Source organism: Schistocerca nitens, chromosome 9, assembly GCF_023898315.1.
Source record: "Schistocerca nitens isolate TAMUIC-IGC-003100 chromosome 9, iqSchNite1.1, whole genome shotgun sequence".
NCBI lineage: Eukaryota > Metazoa > Arthropoda > Insecta > Orthoptera > Acrididae > Schistocerca > Schistocerca nitens.
The window spans coordinates 17,460,492-17,475,784 of NC_064622.1; the positions used below are offsets into that span (position 1 = coordinate 17,460,492).

Here is a 15,293-nt window from a genome sequence, read left to right on the forward strand (position 1 = left end):
GAACTCAAGAACGCAGAAAACCTTGTGCTCCACAGTCGCCATCTCACAACTGTCAGTGAAACGGAATGACGGTCCTATTGCCCCGCGAACTCTACCGGCCGCTTCGCAAACCATCACCACCCGCTCGCCGAAAACTGCAACTTCCTCGTTTCATAGATATAAACTTGTTCATTTTGGGCTTGTACTTGAATACATATGAATTTTTGAAAATGGGTTCAGCGCTTAGAATACCGCTGTATATCGGGCTCAATGCACACGCGGCTTCGATACCCAAGGTTTCTCCTAAATTACCCACGCATCTATATATGAAACCGCTGCTGAACTCAAAAACCCCTAACCAAGTGGACTACTGCCAACACACTAAGCGGACCCATACTGCTGTGTCACGCACTCGTGTCGTCCGGCCACAGCCTGGCGCATAAAGCGCAGCCGTGATGCTGTGTTTTCAGGTACATATCGAAGATTTGGCTCAAATGGCTCTGAGCACTATGGGACCTAATTTCTGAGGTTATCAATCCCCTAGAACTTACAACTACTTAACCCTAACTAACCTAAGGACATCACACACATCCATGCCCGAGGCAGGATTCGAACCTGCGACCGTAGCGGTCGCGCGGTTCCAGACTGTAGCGCCTAGAACCGCTCGGCCACCCCGGCCGGCTATCGAAGATTTCCCTGAGACCTTTACGGCTGTGTCGCTTCCCCTTCTTGTCCAGTCCGAGTTCGCAGCCGATCTCTAACGAACTCGTGATGAACTGCCCTTTTTTTGCTGCTGGTTCCAGTCAACATTATCATCACCTAACACAATAAAAGTCATTAAAGCATATCTCATATATGGGTACGTTATCATCCCTTGATAAATAAGGTATTAATGCAGCTTACGTTTATATAATGAGAAACAGATACGTTTAAAACTGTTAGTCAGGATAATGGAAAAATCAGAATTGAAAGCTGGTCCAAGGAAGGAGATCGTGAAATTCAAATTATTGAACTGAGAAAACAAAGAAGGAATACGAGTTAAGAAGAACGTGCCTAAATCAAGAGCGTGACTAGCGAGGAGCAGGTAACTGTCAATGCCCTTCTAGACCCCTTAGAAAAAGCGAACTCACACTCACTCCAAAAAAGTTCACACAAGTGTAAATCCAGCATCACTTTTAAGAAATTGAGAGTATTTAATGGACACTGATTAGAAGCGAGTAAACTAACAACTATTTATCACGTAATCTCAAAATTATTTAGTTGTTAGCTGAGTAACCCTTCATCGCCCAAGTATTTATTTATTCCACTCTTCTATTAGTCCATCTCCCTCTTGCCCCCCTCTCTGCCCATCTCCTCATCCTCTACCCCGCTCTCTCTGTCCACTTCCTGCTTCTCCCCTTCTCTGCACATCACCCTCTTATCACGCCCAACACATCCCAATGAGAGTTGCTGCGTTTTACCTGCTCAGTCTTTCTTTCCAGACAGATAACAACGGATGGTGTACCAAGTTTCGTTGAAATCGATGCTGTAGCTTAGGAGGACATGTTGAATATTTATAATACTTGGAGATTTGCTGTTATTCTCACTGAAAATGTAGATGCCACATGGCTTTAGGTTCTAGAAACTTGCAGTACCGTTGTGTCTTCAGTTCGTTATGTTCCTCCTCTTTTTAACCAGCCGATGTCAAAAACCACTCAAACATCGGTATAGGAAGTGCGTACATGTATCACAACGTTGCCTGCCTGACAGCAAAACAAGATATACAAATCTCATACAAACTGTACTCTCTCCGTTAAGAACGTAGTATGTAGTAGGAACCAACTATAAAATTCTTTCCGGAATGTGTTTGGTGATTAATAAGGACACTGCTGAGTTTTATTTCATAAGAAATTGTGTTTCGTTCCCTTCACTTCTCTTCCTGTGTTGCCCCTCTCCCCATCAGTTCAGATCCTGGGCACGCTCTCGATTTCAACTACAGTTGTGTTGCTGATGAAATTGTATTGTTTGCCCTAGTATTCATAAGCGTCGTTAATGGAAGTAGCTAATAGTAAGTTTGAAAGAAAGACGGAAAATCGATTACACCAAGGCTGAAATAATGCGTAATTATCTCGTCGAAAAGGAAATCGACGTGTTACTATTTTCTTTTTTTTATGGGGGGAGGGGGGAGGAATGATAATGATAATGTTTTGTCTGTGGGGCAATCAACTGCGCGGTAATCAGCGCCCGTACAAAGTCCCAGTTGTCACACAGTCCTATTTTTTTCACAGTCCAACCTATCCACTGTCACAAACGATGATAATGAAATGATGAGGGCAACACAAATACCCAGTCCTCGGGCAGAGAAAATCCCCAACGCGGCCAGAAATCGAACCCGGTACCCCGTGATCCAGAGGCAGCAACGCTACCCCCTAGACCACGAGCTACGGACTTGAGAGGGGGGGGGAGGTGAGATTATTATTAGATAACGACCGATAGCACAGCAAAAGAATTAAAGGGAAGAGCAAATATGACCTGAAAATATAGTGAAGAACTAAATAAGACTTTAAGAACAAAGTTATGAAAGATTACATTGAACGTGTATAGGTACATCTCTGGGTACATACATAAATATTTTTGTTTATTAATTATTTTTGGCAGTAAATGTCAATACATTCAAACATTACAAGAATGAAAGTGTTTGAAAGTATCCGTATGTATCTCTGCTGTCAGAGAGACTGTCTTCGACTGTGGAGACCGAACAGTTGAGCGGTAGGACTGTGACGAGAAAACTTTTATTGTTGACTTGTGGTATTGTTGATGTGTTGGTTTTCATGCGCAGAGACGTATTAATAATGAGGGACCTGTGACCTCTGCTTTGTGCGTGGATCACCTCAGATAGTTTACACGTGTGCAACGAATGCAAATAGGTTGGCCGTTGATGGAAGAATACGTGCGCACATCAGGTTTGTACATTTCTAGGAGTGTTCTTTGATATAACTGTATTGTATCAATCAGTGAAATAAAACTATTTCGAGTGTGCCACGGAGCTGAACATTGTAAAGGCGAATGTGCTCTGTAAATACGTTAGTGCCGCGTATTTCAAACTGTGCCTACTCTGGAACTGCAACCCCACGACATCAGGTTCACTACGACATTACGGGAGTCCTTTCGTTACCTGCAGCAGATGTTGATAACGGATCTGGAGACGTCGTTTTCAAAGCATAATCGCCAAAAAGCAACATCGCGTGTCATCGTCACCACAGCAACTCGGAATCCAGCAATGAGGTGAGGCGTAGCCACTGAGGAAACTTTCGACAAAGGCTGCGAAATCTCTTCATTCTCTCAGTTCAAAAGTAATGTAGCATCCGTTTTCTCTTTAAAATAACATGTTCTGCCAGTAGTAATAATGTAATTCGTCTATATAGAGCACCAAAGTGTAAATGTAATGTTTGCGCCACATCCCTCCGCACAAATTTTCTTCTGTTCAGTAAAATAATAATAAATGTTCTTGGCGTGACCATTTCGACAGCTGATTCTGGCCCTGTAACTTCTTCGACGTTATTGTGTCTACCGGTCTTCAGAATGAGATTGTTCATCACTTAACTGAGAAACTATGTAGGTCAGGGAATGTACACAGGGTGTAAGCCGAAAAACTTGATTTCAGTATCTGAATATTCTTGCTTACAGAATAATGTAACGTTTCTGCTAGATATTTTGCCAGTTGCTGGGTCTACAATAGACTTGACAGCCTTCACACAAGGTAACTGCCTGCTGATTTTATCATCTGTCAATTTTTTTAAAATTTTGAACAAATTATCACCCGTAAGTTGGCAAGATGAAATTTTCTTGTTTCTGAAATAAACCGCTTTGAGCTGTATACGGACGTTTACAGGATCTGAGTTAACGAGCATTGCGCTCTCATTTAAATATTTGGCCGAAAGAGTCAGCCTTCAGGAATTGTGAAACGAACCCTGTCGTCCAGGTCCGCGTGCCATAAAGGGCGCAGATTCACCACGAGATGGGGAAACTCACAGGCGTCTATAGTCTATTGACACCTAAGCGCTGTAGTGTGCGAGTGAGACAGACGAGAACCTACGTCATAGGGAAACCCAGTAGAAGGCTTTTGTGGCCAAGGAGACGTAGCAGTGTTAAATATGGTGGACCTAAGATCGGCCATAAAGGGAAACATTTATGAAAACTATTTAATTCTATAGTACTGCAGGGAATGAAGTCACAGTAATTTTAATCTGCCATCTTCCATAAGTTTTTATGATGATCCCAATAAAATTAGAATATTGATCATAACAGTTTATGGTTCACTGTAAAACTAAAAAGTTTGTAACAAAGACCTGAATGCTAAAATCTGAACCCATTGGTCGATCTTAACGATCGACATTTCATATTGAAGCGCATCATTAAAATGACAAACGTAGTAAATATCAACTCTGTAACTTTATTTGTTTAAGAGATATAGTAATTCTAAATTATCAGTATTTAAGTTACGCATCAGATGATCATTTCCTCCACACAAAACACATTGAACGATGACAGCTTGACACCTTATTCAATCATTAGGTAACAGAATACTTGTTGTAAAGTTTAGTGCATAATAGTTACTTTTGTTCTTTATTTATTTATCAGAAAGCACATTGGTGCAAGGCTACTGGCTATGACATTCAAAGTTTAGAAGGATATTATATTGGTTTTATGTAAAAGAATTTAACGTTTATTATCTAATGGATATCATTGTTACTTTATTTAGAACGTGAAAGTGGTCAAGCTTTGAAAATGAAAAATAATATAGAATAAGCTGTAGCCAATCAGATGAACGGCTTCAGGAAAGGGAACTGCCCTAGTCAGTTGAGTGACGATGCTCGACGCGCGCGTAAAACACGGCCGGACACGGGCAGAGAGGGACAGTTCTGATCGAGACACCAAAGGGGGCAGTTCGGCTGGAGATACCAAAAAGAGACAGTCCTGGCGGAGACCCGGAAGCGGACTGTCGGTGTTTAGGTTGCTGAGAGATGAAACGACTTAGAAAATTTCGCGTTGTGTGGTACCGCGGGATTTAGTCTCTGAGCGGTGAGCAGCCGCGCGCCTGGTGTGAATTCCTAACTTATCGCGAAGATAACGAGGTGGAGTATTGGACTTGTATTTCGCGATGAGATTGTCAATGATCGAACTGTGTCAAATGGATATGCGCTCGAGTGTAACAGTAACTCTAAATACTATCACTTCCGCTATTAGTTTGCTTTCTGAATAAACATTATTCTAACCATATCGCAACTGTGTAGCCTACATCATTTGTGGGTCGTTAATTTAGTTTCCGATATTACTATTACTGTTATTATATGTTATGTTAACTTTGTATTTCGCAAACTTGCCATCAGCCAGACAATTTAACCAAAGGGTCACAAGTGTCTAATATAGGGCGTGTAATGCGACACGTGCGGTTCAACGCCTAGACGAGTTTGAGCCAAGACATTTCGAAGAGGAGGAACCGCATGTGAGCCCGAACATCTTTGGGATGTTAGCTCGCACGGAACAAGACCGGTTTATGATTTCATATCACACCTTTACGTGTACATACATCAGTAAAACATGAAGACCTGATACGGAAGGAGGACTCTACCTTCTCAAAGTAAAATACTATTACCTTCAACAAGCAGGACTTAATAGTTCAAACTGACCAGTTGAGAAACTGACATGTTAAAAGCACATTTACTTCACACCAGGAAGCGGCGACAGCGGTTTATTTCAGAAACATGGGCTACTTCAGCCGCGGTTGTCATCAACAGAAAACTCTAGAATGAAAGTTTGGAAGGTAAGAGACGAGGTACTGGCAGAAGTAAAGCTGTGAGGACGGGGCGTGAGTCGTGCTTGGGTAACTCAGTTGGTAGAGCACTTGCCCGCGAAAGGCAAAGGTCCCGAGTTCGAGTCTCGGCCCGGCACACAGTTTTAATCTGCCAGGAAGTTTCAACAGAAAACTATTTGAAATTTTCTTGTGTCTTAAGAAATCTGCTTGCAACCTTTTGAGACAGGCTTTCTTTCCCGTACAAGCTTATTTTGTGACTCGATTTCTCTGATGGGCTGTAAGGAAGCATCTTCTTTACCCGAGAAACAGCTTTGCCAAGGGACTGAAGACATTTGTATAATCCTATCTGGGAAGCACAAGTCTCCAACTCATCTACAGTGTGTACAGATTTTGCTTTATGCCAGTACTTCCTTTTTCTTTCAGTTTCCTTCTTACAATGAGTAATTAAATTTTTTTCAGATGAGGATGCCTTTATCTTCGTGTTTTCCTATCTTTTTCTACCCTGTGAAACGCGTACGTTTCATATGTTTTCAGTACCAGCGATGGCGAGGCATGACAGAATCTCTGACCAGAGAGTTATTTATCGTGTCTAGTCTGCGCGAGAGTTCAGTTGGGAGTTGTACTCAGTCGGAAGTAGTGTGTGTGGAGTCGGCAGAGCGAGTAGGATGTTGCGAGCTGCACTCAGTCGAGTAGTGAGCCGACTGTAGTAGCGAGTGGACGGTAGTGCTGAGCGGGCGTCGGCATGGGTCGGCGGCGTGCGCCCTTTACATCTCTGGTCAAGGTTCGGGACGAGGTATATTGTTAAATAAGGTAATGAAGCAGCTTTGCGCACATCTGATAATGTAATGTATGTTAATTGTAATTAATTTGTTCAAGAAATGCGCCAATAATAATTTTGTTTTCAAAGCAATCGTTTTTAAGAAAAGAATCATTCCAATTGAAACAATTTCCTATGTTTTTCCTCCCAGAATCAATTTATCAGATTAATTATTGCACAGGGCCTAAGGCCAGAGATGCTGCCCTATTATTGTTGGTTTAATGATTAATCTTGATTTCTTAATTTTTGTGTCGAGTTTACATTTGGGTCATCATTATTCTATAATTTTTGTGGGGACCAAACATTTGGCTCGTTTTCATTATCGTAGACTTTTCTTTTCTTTTTGCTGGGAAGTCTCACTTTGGGTTTATGCCCATTAACATTTAAATATTGTGATTTACATTTTTGTGGGGATGTTACACCTGTTTGCGTTCTTTTCCTTTACGGGTGCTGTATTTGCTGGCATCTTTCTGCAGCTTTTCTCGAAATCGTGTCTTATGCTTTGCTGACATTGTTTTTCCTTTTACCTGAATAAATAAAAAGTCACTATTAGTATAAACGATTAAGGTACTTGCTGTACCAACCAGCATAGCTTGAAAATGACAAGGAGAGTTAAATGGTTTAGATTTCAGTAACAACCAAAAAAACTGCCACAGATGGGTCACAATTACTTTCAACATTCATACGTTGGCATTTACGTATTAAACACTACTTTTGTGTCACTGCGTGTATTTATTGAGTTTTCTAACTCCTAAGCTAAAATCAATAGAATTTTTCTAATTACTTCTTCGTGTTTTTTGTCATGAATGGGACACTAGAAGCGTAGCTGTTTTTGTAAATTACTGCATACTTTTCTTTAAAAACTGAAATTTGTGTGAAGGATAACGTTCTGCTCTTGAAACTCAAGAACTGAAACAATTGTGCCTGCAACGTAAATTTAGATAACTGTCAACGTATAAAGCAAACATTTTGTCCTCCATCCTCATCTACTGAAGTGCTGACTTGGTTAAACTGTATTTCCCAAAATGATTTCGTAACTCTGGTAATTTTCTTACGACACGCAAATTGAACTTTTGTAGATTCAGAAAATTAGGACGTAAATTTAATTAAAAATCAAAATCAAAAAAGTCTCTGACTTTTTCACATGGAATCACCCATATGTGTTGGAGTTCCGTTCGTGTTTTGAACTTCATGTAGAGCGGAATGGAACGTCATATATGCGTCCACATAAATCTGTAATTCAAATACTGGCTAAGTCTGATGATCGTTAGGAAGAATGGAAACTGGTGGCAATAACAAAAAGTTAAGAGAATGTGACAACGGTTTAACGCGATTTGAGACAAATGCCTGGTAGCTATAGGGCGCTCCAGCTACAGAAAACGTATTCCAAAACTTTCGTTGTCAGCCTAATCCAGATACAAGAGTTCATTAGAACTTTTGTTAACTCAAATAATTGGGACGCTCTATCAGCGTTCTGCAAAAACTGCGCTTGACTTGGTAGATTAGAAGTCTCATTATAGACCCAGTGTGCACTTTCGTCCATGGCAAGTCAGGACCAAATGATGGTAGAGAAAAAGGGAGGGGGAGCGAAACGAATATGCATTGACTCTGACGTGTCTTTCTCTCATATCAAGACAGCTGACGATCGAACCGTATCGTGTTGCTGAAGCGCCACGTGTTATCTACAGTTTTATGTGGCAGAGTATTTAGAACTAGCCAGATGTAACACCAGGGAACCCCTAGGCAGCATGTAGTTCAAATGGCTCCAAGCACTATGGGACTTATCATCTGAGGTCATCAGTCCCCTTGACTTAGAACTACTTAAACCTAACTAACCTAATGACATCACACGCATCCATGCCCGAGGCAGGATTCGAACCTGCGACCGTAGCAGCCGCGTGGTTCCCGACTGAAGCGCATAGAACCGCTCGGCCACAGCGGCCGGCGTAGCATGTACTACATAATAATTTGTTATTTACTGTGAAAGCTACATCCTAAGAGTTTCAAGCACCAGTCTCAACTGTTTGAGAGCTTCCAACAGCTGAGACAGCAATAAAGAAAGTATCTACTTACGTTCTTGTGCAAGCAGATTTAAAGTAATCTGTAGAAACATTACCTTGGATTTGTGAGAATTTCTTTTAGAGCCCAACTCAAAGATTCTTCTGTGACATTGTTAAAGTTGAGCATGATGCCGTATCCAGAGTCTTGTGCTTTCATAAGATTTGGTGTCTGGTCACCAAACACAGGAAATCCAAGTAGAGGCACGCCATTATGGAGAGCTTCTTGCAAACCCATCATTCCTCCGTGAGTCATAAACAACTTTATATTTTTGTGAGCTGAGAAAGAAAGAAAGAAAGTAACATCAGAAATTGCCAAGCATGTTGATAAAAAGAGAAAACAAGTTATGACCGTTTGTAAGGAATTAATAAGCAGCAACTGATAATTTTTTATATATTTGTGGGCTGAGAAAGAAAGAAAATAACATCAGAAATTCTCAAGCATGTTGATAAACAGAGAAGACAATTTATGACCGTTTGTAAGGGGACGCTAGGTTTCATAGTATGTCTTGCGTTCTGTCGTATTGTTTATTCTTTGACACGTCAACTTGTGTATGATTCCGTTACTTCCATTTTCTTACCTTACGCTGAGCACCAGTCTCTTGGGGATACAATGACAATGTGGGCTGAGAAAGAAAGAAAGTAACATCAGAAATTCTCAAGCATGTTGATAAACAGAGAAGACAATTTATGACCGTTTGTAAGGGAACGCTGGGTTTCATAGTATGTCTTGCGTTCTGTCGTATTGTTTATTCTTTGACACGTCAACTTGTGTATGATTCCGTTACTTCCATTTTCTTACCTTACGCTGAGCACCAGTCTCTTGGGGATACAATGACAACGTCGTACTTATATGCACGTTTAGAACGTTTCACCTGCGAGTTTAACGTTCGGATTGGTACGCAACTTAAGAGAGAAGCCGCTCTTCCAATCTGTTCGGCAGACACTGTTACCGAAATAAATAATTTTGTTCCGTGAAACCTCCAGACTCAGTTTTGTTCACCTGAAGCAAAGGTCGGTTAGTCCACGTCAAGCTAATCACGGCACAGTTGTTAACCCTGTGAGAAATTGTCTTTATGAATAAAAAAAGACTTTACAACTTTGTAATGATATAGAAATTTATTGAGATAACATACGAAATCGGTAGATGTGTCATTTTGTAGCAAGCAGCCTCAAGTTTGTGAGTCAGTATCCCATTCCGCCACCGGGAGCGCCAGTGTAGTGCACAGTTAAAATGTCTGCTTTCACTGCTGTGGAGCGTACTCGCTGAGCGCTTTGAAACTTTCTTTGTTCCACAGATCGATGAAGAAGACCGAGATTGGAAGGTTTACTACCAGCAAGATGGTGCACTACCACATTTTCTCACGGAAATTTGAGGTTTCCTCGATAATCGCTTCCCAGATCGGTGGATCGGCTGTGAATGTCCAATCGCATGGCCACCTCGCTCCCCAGACTTGACACCATTGGATTTCTTTCTCTGCGGTTTCATTAAAGACCGTGTGTATGTTCCTCCCCTACCAAACAAAAGAGCCGACCTGAAAAATCTTTTTTACGCTGCCATGCACAAGTTACACCCGATTTGATGCAACGAATGTGGGAAGAAATTGATTACCAGTGGGAAGTTTGCTGCATCACAAATGGAAAGAACATATGTGATATAAAATGAGAATTTTATCAATTTATACTATAATTTTAGACAGACTACTCTAGAATCTCTTGTAGACAGCTCTTTAATCATTTCAATATACTGACAACAGCATCGCATTACATTTGCTACATTATGAAGTTTGTCACTAACCCATTACATTGTGCAAGCATTCTCTTTCATAAATATAGCACTAGAAGAAGAAACGACTTCACTATCCATCACTCAGTGTGGCTCAGAAAGGGGAGAAGTACTAAGTCATAAAAAATCTGTGACAACCTAGATAGTGGTGTAAGAATTTAATATATTATAAAATTAAGTTCAGACATCGACTGAATTAATAACTGTGTGACAACTCCTTCTCCATCATATTGTTGTTGTTGTTGTGGTCTTCAGTCCTGAGACTGGTTTGATGCAGCTCTCCATGCTACTCTATCCTGTGCAAGCTTCTTCATCTCCCGGTACCTATTTCAACCTACAACCATCTGAATCTGCTTAATGTATTCATCTCTTGGTCTCCCTCTACGATTTTTACCCTCTGCGCTGCTCTCCAATACTAAATTGGTGATCCCTTGATGCCTCAGAACATGTACTACCAACCGATCCCTTCTTCTAGTCAAGTTTTGCCACAAACTTCTCTTCTCCCCAGTCCTGTTCAACACCTCCTCAATAGTTATGTGATCTACCCATTTAATCTTCAGCATTCTTCCGTAGCACCACATTTCGGAAGCTTATATTCTGTTCTTGATGTAAGAGTGCCTAAATGCTTAATAATGTGACGTCTCTCTCTCTCTCTCTCTCTCTGTGTGTGTGTGTGTGTGTGTGTGTGTGTGTGTGTGTGTGTGTGTGTGTGTGTATGTGTGTTAGGTTAGGTTATGACTCCATTACATGTAAAAATGTAAGTTACGAGAATCATGCAAAAGGGGAAATGTTCTCAGTTTTTTCGCCAAGAAGATTTAGAGTAACTATGAAACTCACTTGGAGATCATAATTGTGACCCATTGAAGATACAACAAATAAGTAAACTAAAGAACTGTGGGAGCAAGATCTCCAAATTCGCTTTGATTACAGAAGAATCTTGGAAAATGGCATCTGCAGTTAATGCTCACACAGTTTCGGTTCTGACTCAGTTTTTCCCTATGTAGGGGAACTCGTGGCAGAACGGGATAGCGGGGAACAATGGGAAATTGCTCTTTTCTAGATCGGACAGTGTTGCAACCTGTTGCATGGGCATGTGACTATTTCTCCGAATGGAAGGGAAGTGAGGGCAGTCATTCTGATTTAGTTTGAAGTTGCGTTGTTCTAACGTTTGTTGAATTTCAATGCCAGGTAAGCTGTTAACTGTTAATTGTATACCCTAAAATGACACATTCCCTTAAAGTGCATGGCATTTGTTGTACTTTAGTTATTTAATGCGCTTAAATACGTCAGTTATTACACTCCATGAAAGTTGTTAACCTCAAAAGTGCTCTTGGGGCGGAACGGGACGGGGCACAGTGGGATAGTGTCCCGTTCTGCTCCGTCATATTTTGATGCAAGTAGAAAGCAAACCCGGACTGGATGTTCATGGATACCAGACTCTCCCAACCAGCTGTGTTCGCCGAACAACTAAGCTATCCAGATATCGCCCGAGGGTGTCATTTCAATCCCACTAATCTGTCAAAATACTCTGCGGACTACAAGACGAAAAGGAAAAACCGTCGTATTAACAGATTCTCCTTATAAGAAGGAACTGCAGAATGCTGTCGCACGTGAAGTAGGCCTACAGAAAGGATGAGGGTACAGAAATATGAACAGTGTGAGGACAGAGACGTCAGGTGCAATGCAACTTGAAGCAAAAATATCAAACTGTACACCCAAAAAAAAAAAACAGAGAACATCAAAGGCCTTAAGAAAAATAAAAGGAAGAAGATGATGGAGAAGAGAGAATCAGAGAGAGAGAGAGAGAGGATGCTGATGTCTCTACTGTGGGGACTTCTACTCCGTTTCTAATGAGGGCTGGGTCGTATGCCAGAGTGGGCACACAATTCATGTGCTGGCACAGACAGTGAAGATAAAGAGGAAATACTGATTTGTGACTGTCGTCGAAAGGGCTAGTAGTTAGTGGTTTGGTGGTTATTAAGCATTGTACATTTTTCAGAATGACATTAAAATATTTTCTTATTTTGAAGAATGACTTTTTAATTGTTTAAATTACACATTCCTTAGTCTGAATTGCCTGTTACACAACATTTTGTCATAATTTAATACGATATTCGTAATTCAAATTCAACGTTTATGCAATAACTTAACAAAAAATACCCTTATCCCACTCTGCCCCGTAGGTGGGACGGAACGGGAAATATGCAAGACTTCTTTGAAAAATTGTAAAAAATGCAAAATGTATTGTTTTAAGTGATTTTAAAATAAGGTACATTAGGTTACACTACAAGGTGTTTTTTTATCACTTTAAGAAGTGTTTCCTTGTGTTCCCTTACTTTATAGAAATTGTTGAACACTAAGTATCCCGTTCCGGCCCGAGTTCCCCTACGTAATGTTAATTAAGTGTTTCACTCGCATTCCCGACCAATAGCGTGTCAAGAACCACAAGGAGCAGTTTGCCGACGTCCTGCCGGCAGTCGCTACATGTACGCTCTAACGCGTCAGTTGGACACAATTTGGCAGCATGTCCCTCGGGAAGCCATCCGACAAACTTACAAATCAATGCCAAGCCGAGCAACTGCTTGCATGAGGGCCAGATGTGGACCAGCGTGTTATTTACTAACCCAGTTTGTGAAGCTTTTTCTCCTGAATCAATCATCAAATTTTTCTGAAATTTTAATCATTCATTTGTCTATAAATGTACATCATATCTACCGAATTGCGTCCCATTTGGATAATTTCTTCGTGATGCGTCATTTTTTGGTCTTACATTGTATTTGCTTTACTGTTGCTCGTAATGCTTAGTTTGCCAAATAGAACTTGGAGAATTAACTGGAGAATCGATGACTGCCAGATTACGTACCTCACATAAATGTACATGAAACTAGTCGAGTGACTCAAAAGTATTTAAGAGCTATCAGAACAGTTCAATACGGTTGATGTTCTTTGCTGGCGAGTAGTGTTGATCATTGATGTGATCGTCTCATCGACACCATATTATCGATATGTTCGTCCATTCAGAAGTACACTTGAGGATGCTGGAGAGAGTGGAAGAAGAGGAAAGAAAAGGTGATTCACTAGAATATTATTGATCTTTAATAATGAATGACAAGATAGGTGAAGAAGAAAACGTAGGAGAGTAAGAGGAGAAAAATAGACTCGAAGTGAATTAAAAAAAAAAAAAGGGCAGGCGATGCTGAGGATGTTTTGTAATTCTTATTACAGGCAAACGGCAGGTATACAGACTTACCTAGTATGTCACTCTGAGGAAACCATTTTCCAATCTTGAGGTTGTCTGGCGGATTGGCGAGAGTATCTGTTTCAAACTTCCAGATGATTTTCTCTTTGAGCTTGGAGAACACACCGAGGAAGACGTTAATTATGTCTTCTGGCAAGTCTGCACTTTGTACGTTGCTACCCAAGCTGAAGTAGATCACACCGTCTGTTGCAGCATCCAGAAATTTTTGCAGGTCCTGGAATGAAACGCATCTCTGTAGACGACACATTGCGATAATGTTCGGTTCACAGTTTCGCTATAATTATAGTAAAATATAATTTTAAGTTTTTCCTCGCAGTACAAGTTATCACTCTTCACTCGTTGTGGTCTTTTTCGAAATTATGGATTAACGTAACTTTCAGCACCAATCTCTCCTGTGCAACTTTCTTCATGTCTGCAAAACTACTGCGACATGCATACATTTCAGCTTGCTTATTGCATTCAGTCTTGCTCTCAAGAATTTACTTCCCCCCAGTACCAGGGACGCTCCATTACCAAATTAACTATTCCTTGATGGCTCCGGATGTATTCTTCTGATAAATTTTTACTATAAATCCATTTTCTCGCCGATTTGATTGATTATCTCTGCACTGGTTAGCCCATGTACCTATCTAATCTTCAGAATTCCTGTACCCCTCAAAAGCTTGTATTCTGTTCCTATCTGTTCTACCATAAACGTATCAGTTCCCTATGGAGAAAGTTTCACAGAAATGCTTCCAAAAAGATCTGCTAAAATTTACATTCTCTGTTAACCTATTCCTCTTTTTCAGAAAAGTTTTTTCTTGTTACTGCCAATTTGGTCTCTACTTTGCAGGCGCCAGTTAGTTTCCAGTCCAAATAACAACACCCATCTACTACATTTTGCCTCTCTTGCTTAACCTAAAACTCCCCTATATCACCTGATTTAATTCAACTACACTCATTATATTACTATTTAATATTCATGGTATCTTTCGATGATACTGTTCGGTTCCACTATTTTCTTAGTCCTTTACCATCTCTAATAGATAAACACTGCCATTGGTCAAGATGAGCAATTTTATTTTTTCCCCCTAAACTTTAATTCCTTTTCCTTTAGTGCTGGTTCTGTTCACAGTCAGTAAGTTACGCATCCAGAGTATTTCATGAACAGTTCAACATACTGCAGCAAGGTGAGAATGACCCTTCTCGCGACGACGTCCTTGTGTAAACATTCTCCGTTTTCTGGCCACGTGAAATACAACCTCAAGCTTTTGACGATCACCACTGTCACCTTTATCAGGAGCAACTGACTGCCGGGACTCCTGTTGTAGTGGCCTCCCGCAACCGACAGTTGACTGGTCGGCAAACGTGATCATTACGTCATGCCACGAGAGACTGAGTCAACGTTTACATCTATAGTCTGTAAACCACTGTGAGATGCAAGCCAGAGAGTAACCTCCAGGATTTTTCCCCATTCCATTCAAGGATCGATGGGGAAATGATAGTTTCAGTGCCTCTGTGTATGCTGTAATTAATGTAATCTTGACCTCATGATCCCTATGGGAGCGGTATGTAGGGCGTTGTAGTATTTTCCTAGAGGCAGCATTTAAAAGCAGTTATTA

General features: G+C 40.8%; 1 protein-coding gene across 2 annotated transcripts in view; it reads right to left on the reverse strand.

The window, feature by feature from the left end:
• The window catches only part of LOC126203122 (UDP-glucosyltransferase 2-like), a 79,913-nt gene that overhangs the window by 17,324 nt on the left and 47,296 nt on the right, over positions 1 to 15,293 (reverse strand). For both annotated transcript variants that reach the window (XM_049937369.1, XM_049937370.1), the window contains exons 4-5: positions 13,684 to 13,906; positions 8,707 to 8,926 (exon numbers count right to left, since the gene is read on the reverse strand). In XM_049937369.1, the coding sequence (XP_049793326.1) occupies positions 8,707 to 8,926; positions 13,684 to 13,906 (443 nt within the window). The remainder of the gene's footprint in view (positions 1 to 8,706; positions 8,927 to 13,683; positions 13,907 to 15,293) is intronic.